Source organism: Electrona antarctica, assembly GCF_951216825.1.
Source record: "Electrona antarctica genome assembly, chromosome: 18".
NCBI lineage: Eukaryota > Metazoa > Chordata > Actinopteri > Myctophiformes > Myctophidae > Electrona > Electrona antarctica.
This window is the reverse complement of record NC_136799.1, coordinates 32,493,972-32,500,619: the sequence shown is the minus strand read 5'-3', so window position 1 is coordinate 32,500,619 and position 6,648 is coordinate 32,493,972. Positions and strand designations below refer to the sequence as shown.

The window sequence follows — 6,648 nt, the reverse complement described above, 5'->3', positions numbered from 1 at the left end:
CATTGTCATCGGCATCAACACCTTCTTATATCTGCCACGGGTGCTAAACCTGAACTTGACACCCCCCCACCGCAGCTGAAAAGGATATTATTTCCTGCTTTGTCTTCTCTGATGTGGATCTAATTATAATCCCTATTAATGACCGTAACATCTATTGCTGCTTTAGTAAGCCCAGACACCTGTCTGTTGACAAATTTGGTTTCATGTTGCCGTACTCAACCATATTTGGAGGGGTTGTGTCATTGTCCAAAGAACAGTACTTGACCATTAATGGCTTCTCACACAGCTACTGGGGCTGAGGATGATGACACATACAAAGAATTGGCACAAAAAACAATTGCCTGTGGCGTGGTATATTAGTCTGGTTTACTACTAAGCCAGGCTAATCTGTTTCAATAGCGAACATTCCCGCAGTTCTGTCGCAATTCAAACATTGAGCTAGCCATGGTTCACATGACGCTCGTACTTCACCACCGTCATGGCTTAACTTCCGCCTGTTTTACGCGATCGCTACATTTACATTGTAAACGTGTACACAAACATTCAGATTCCAATTATAAAGTACTCGCCACATGTGCCACGGGTGTTAGAAATTTGCTGGGACAGCGATTAGCATTGCTGCATCCCGCGTAAAAAGCATTTTTATCCGAGCTGTTTTTTTGCCATTGGCTTTCAATTATGCGGCCCTATCGGTCGGGAGGAGTGTGGCACTCGGTGTGTTCGATATAGGCACGCTGACCGCACTGCCAATACAGACTAATAGGCGAGTGCGCTCCTGGTGTGCAACTGTGAATTTCCCAAACAAACCCAGTTTGAGAAAAGTAGCTGGGGCGCTCGGATAAACACCTTCTTACTGTATATCTGCCACGGGTGCTAAACCTGAACTTGAACTCGACCAAAGAATTGACATGCACCTCCCAATCTCTCTGCATTTAAGCCATTAAGTATACTGTTCTTTGGACAATGCCACAATGACACAACCCCTCCTAAGATTCCTGTAAAGCCTAGTAATGACAGGTACAATCTTTTGAAAACCTGTCAGGCGAGTAGGCTATATAGGTGATGCCCCAACGGCTTTTTTTGTTGTTGCATTATTTGCATTCCTATTCATAAGTCTTAAGACACACTGTAGTTGAAGCGAAGCACCACAGGCTGATGGATGGTGGTTTCCAGGAACTTCCCCATCAGTGAATCAGTATTTCTTCTCCTCAACGCCACAACGACTAAACGCAGGAAAGAGCAATAGGAAAAATGCAGAGAATACTACAATTAATAATCATACTATTGATTCAGTTATTTATATTATTAGTGTTATGGCTGCGTTCCAGTCACATTCATCAGACGATGGTAGTAACTAGGCTAACTGAACAAACACAAACGCATTCACACATTCATCAGACGATGGCAGTAACTAGGCTAACTGACCAAACACAAACGCTCAAAGGAAAAACAACGGAAGTACAAACAAAACTGTCATCCTGTCCTGAGACCTCTCCTCACCTGGTGGGTCCAATTCACATAGAGTTCAATTGGAGCAGGACCATGGAGGCTGTGAGGACAGAATGTGGCTCTACTCTACTTGAGGGAGGACGTTATAAGCCACCAGACTGTATTTCACATCACAAGGTGAGTAAATATGAGATTTTAACTAAAAACAGGTCATGAAAATAACAGTAAGCCTGTAGTGATGTCTATATGCTCTTGAAGTCATAAAATACATTTGTATCAAAAGTAAATCTGTCCATATACTTTTTGTTCTTTCCTTCAACACAAAATATCTCTTTGCCAGAAATAGCCAATCTATGAGCTTGTGGGCTTGTAAATCTGCTATTGTCACTTATTGTCACCTTTTTTTTACCCTTTTCTTGTATTATTAACAAGAATGAAAAGCTGAATAAGTTTATGTTTCAATAGCAGTAATAACAGTAAACATTCCCGCAGTTCTGTCACAATTCAAACACTGATCCATCACAGAATATTATGTACTTGGCAGTGAGGTCACAAACAGGTCAAGTGTCCTTGAGCAAGACACTGAACCCCTAATTGCTCCCGATGTGCAGGTTGGTGTCTTTACATGGTTTCCTCTGTCATCGTGTATGAATGTGTGTGTGAATGAAATGCACAATCTATATAAAGCGCCTTGAATAAAGGCGCTATATAAATGCGCCATTTACCATTAGTGTCTGAGGAAGGGCGAGAGCCTGAAACATCACAAAAGCACTCCTCATTCACAAAGGAGAAATACGCCACAGTGTAAATTATACAGGACATATTTTCTTTCTTTTTTTTCTTGTGGGATTAATTCGTTTTTGGACTAAAGGCTATATTTCATCCGATCCAACTACGTTGTATGTTTCCTCAGCTGCAGGTAAGAGTTGGCTATTCTGTGTGGCGTCCGCATGTGATCAATATAAATTAATACCAAGACGCAAATGGAGGCAGATAGGTGCTTGCAGCAAAGGCATTTAGGCCTACGTGAAACTTTAATTGGCTGAGTCTCTGTCAACATAATTTTATGCTGATCAGCGAGTTACAGTGGTAATAATAATCATCATCAACAGCCTTTCTTGTCTGTCTGTCCGTCATGTTTGTGAACAAGCGTGAGTGAGGTGAGCTGGCTTAAAACTATGATATGACTGGCCGACTTTCAAACACGCTGATGCCATTGCCATTCATTCAAATAGGCTAATGTGGTCTTCTATTTTTTTATATAGGGCTAATTATCCCTAGTGACTCCGTCTGCTGTCTGTCTGTCAGACCGGCATATCTGTGAAGTGTGAACCATAATGCATTTAATAGAGCCAAGCCAAGTTCCGTTATATTAATTTTCCAATGTGAATTTCACCAAGATTGTACTTGGTTCAGCTTGGCAGCATGCTGCTGTCCGCGTCCGTGTCCGTCCACCCCACCCCCCCCCCCCCCCCACACACACACACACACACCTACAGTCAACTGACTCAAAGGAGCTCCGTAACAAAACAATTTCAATAGGCCTACTGCAGGCATTACTACACTAAACAACGTTGGATTCGTACAGTGCAGAATGCAGATAAGTGTATGTTCTTATTATAATTGTGAGTTTGTTTTTTAACATGCAGCACGAGTCCGCGAGAGCCGATCTACAAGCTCACAACGCGTTGCACTGCGAGTAGAAGGCTGCCGAGTGAGCAGCCCCAATAGCGCATGCTAGAAATATCCTAATAAATAAATAAAAAGGTGTCGGCTCGGGGGCAGTTTCTGTATGGGACTAGGCTAAGTAAGTTGCCTCTAGAATGCATGCATATAGGCATACAAGTGATACTTGGCTTTTATATAGGCTATCATTTTTTTATGTGCTGACCAATGTTGGGGACACATGCCTACATATTTTATCTGAGGTTTGGGGACTTTTAATTGATTCAGCATGAAGACTAAAGCCTTCTTAATAAATCTACGCAAGCCGTACACGACCATGAGAGCTGGTGCAGAGTTTCCGACCAACCAACGTCACCGTCAAGTTCATGTTCAAGTTCATGAATTCCCACGTAATGTGGGAATCCACGTAAATGCCTGTCCGCTCACGCTCCGCTCACGTAACGTCACTTTATGCGCGTAAACGCCGTTGTGAATGAGGACCTATAACTTGATCCAACAGTGTGCGAGCTTCTCTTTCAGTTCTCATGAAGTCTTTTCCTACCTTTTCCTGTACAACTCATAACATTTTCCTGTACAACTCAACAACAGATCATTGTTATCTTCTTTTAGGTGGCAATCATCATTCCATTCCGCAATCGTCATCAACACCTGATACAATGGCTTTACTACCTCCATCACGTGCTGCAGCGACAACAGTTGGACTATGGAGTGTACGTCATTAACCAGGACGGTGAGGGGATGTTCAATAAGGCCAGATTGATGAATGCAGGGTTTGCTGAGGCATTGAAGGAGTACAATTATACCTGCTTTGTATTCTCTGATGTGGATCTAATCCCTATGAATGACCGTAACATCTATGGTTGCTTTAGTAAGCCCAGACACCTGTCTGTGGCTGTTGACAAATTTGATTTCATATTGCCGTACTCATTCATATTTGGTGGGGTTGTGTCATTGTCCAAAGAACAGTACTTGGCCATTAATGGCTTCTCAAACAACTACTGGGGCTGGGGCGGTGAGGATGATGACATCTACCAAAGAATTGCCATAAAATCCATGAGTATCGCTCGGCCTGACATGGCGACTGGGAGGTTCAAAATGATCAAGCATGAAAGAGACGTGCATAATGAACTTAATCTGCACAGAGTTGAGATACTCCGGAGAACCTCATCAACCATGGAAGAAGATGGGATCAACTCCCTCAGATACACCATCAACAAGATTGAGAAGGATACACTTTACACATTTATCACTGTGGACATTGGCAGCCCAAAATAGATTGACTGTTTTGAGCCTTTGCTAGGCAGTGGAATCAAGCCATTGTAATGTTTTTCTTTTTCTTTCTGTTCTTCATACATGAGGAAAATCTCCTTCAGAGTTCAGAGACATGGTGACATAATTAAAGGTGGAGTGCCATGATTTTTTTCCCACCCTAAAACAATATTATTTATTATATAATATGGAAGACTTTTTTCAAAAAAGTGTACAGTATTTGTTAAAATGTTGTTTTTATGTGAACACACCCACCAGTTCATTAAGTATGCCCGGATTGCCTGGTGGGTGGTGATCCACCTGAACTGAAGTCACACCCACAGCTGTTGTTGTATGTTAAAGGGGGAGGGATCAGGGTAGGGGATGATATTGTGATGTCACTATATCACTGTTTATTTCATTGGCACTGTGGGAGCTATTTAGTATATTTTCTATATAATTATCTAATGCATTTATTATTTAGTTTGCTTTGCTTAATTAGTTTGTTTACAGCCATTATTTCTGTTACAGCTAATGCCTTTATTTTGAAGGTGATGGGAAATTCTGGGGGCACAGCTGAGTCTACTTAATTAAGTGAGCACACACAGGTAGTCAGTGAGCACTGGGAGGGTTCATGGTTTTTTACCAGCAGGTCAGGGAGAGCCTAGCATTTTGACATCTTTTGCTGTATGTCTGTCTGGAGAAGCCAAAATAAAACACCATCAAATGTTGCTGCCTGACTGGACAATGGTCTTATTCCCTATACCACTGCGTAAGATTCGCTGCCCGGTGCCCTTAGCGGCTTTTTAAGTTTTTATTGTTCATGGTGTGAATTAGCCACTACAGGCACGTTTGACTGTCAAGGTTTCAGCTTCCAGGAAGAAACCCTAAATAGAAAGGGAAGACATCATTGCACATAACCACACCAAGGGGTCTAATTAAGTACTGTCACCTCATAAACACATGAAAAAAATGTAAGGTCATAACAGCCTTTTTTACTAATTGACACCAAATTGAGTAATCCCTGGAAGCATCTGTACATATTTTATAGACAAAAAAGCCACCAAAGCCAGAAACTATGCACACTCATTATGCATTTATGAAACTAGACCGGTGCCCGGCTGTAGAGCACCGAGTCGGTAACGATGGAAGTTGGAGATCCATGCCCCACCCTGACCCGGCTATGCAATACCAGTTGTACCTACGTCAGAGTACCACCCATCTGTCTGTGTCCCTTTTATGCCCATATGTGAGATTACTGTATGTCTCTCTGTCCCTTTATTCTATGGAGTTCTGTGTCAGGCATGCCCAAATATGAAGTGATGTGATGTCAGAACAGGCCAGCTCCATATATGGAGATATAGGGGTGATCACGTCCAGAGCCTAGAAGAGTTACGATAAACCAAGCACTCGAGCGCTGTTCATGCAGCCTAAACTGAGACAAGCTGGAGTTGGAAATACATTGTTTTCACTTTTCAACGAGGGCAGCGCAAATAAGAGCTATTTTACGCATGTGTGCAACATGACAACTATTTTAAAGTATTGTACAGCAACAACTAAAGTATCTTTAATGTTTATGTTGTACTATTACTACAAAACAATCTAAAATATTAAAATTTTAAACATAAAAGCTGGGCTGTTGCTTGAGTCCAATGCATGTCTGCCTACTTCCGGTCCTGGACTTGTCCCAGTTGGTTGTCCCCATTCTCAATAGAAGTCTATGTAGGAGAGCCGCCATTGGACTGGCCCCATGAAGTGAACGCAGTTTGCGTAACTCTGTCTATATCTATTAGGCTCTGGTCAGGTCCAGGGCCCGGGCATATTTGTGATGTCAGAACAGGCCAGCCCCATATACTGTATGGAGCCTGGGCACAGTGGGCAGGGGCCCTGTTTTTGGCGGTCCTGGAAAAGCGTGGGTCCGACCGACTCGACACCAGGCACTGCACTTTTAACAAGCTTAAAAATACATCTTGCAGTAAAATAGAGCTTTACAACAGAAAGACAAGAATTGTCCCACGCAAAGGGGGACATCTGGTCACCCTACTTGGGCCCAATAATTCTCAATCACATTGTGAGATTGAGTGTGTGTGTGTGTGTGTGTGTGTGTGTGTGTGTGTGTGTGTGTGTGTGTGTGTGTGTGTGTGTGTGTGTGTGTGTGTGTGTGTGTGTGTGTGTGTGTGTGTGTGTGTGTGTGTGTGTGTGTGTGCGCGTGCATGCGTGCGTGCGTGTGTCACATGGACAATTCTCAAAAAGAATTCAGCGTTC

The 6,648-nt window shown here is 42.7% G+C and overlaps 1 protein-coding gene across 1 annotated transcript; it reads left to right on the top strand.

The window, feature by feature from the left end:
• Window positions 1-1,401: 1,401 nt before the first annotated feature.
• On the top strand, window positions 1,402-4,410 carry LOC306941854 (beta-1,4-galactosyltransferase 1-like; the record flags this gene model as incomplete). The annotated part of the gene is made up of 2 exons (XM_079527491.1): window positions 1,402-1,626; window positions 3,745-4,410. 2 exons carry the CDS (start codon window positions 1,402-1,404, stop codon window positions 4,408-4,410), a joined length of 891 nt encoding a protein of 296 aa, XP_079383617.1.
• Between the last annotated feature and the right edge of the window lie 2,238 nt (window positions 4,411-6,648).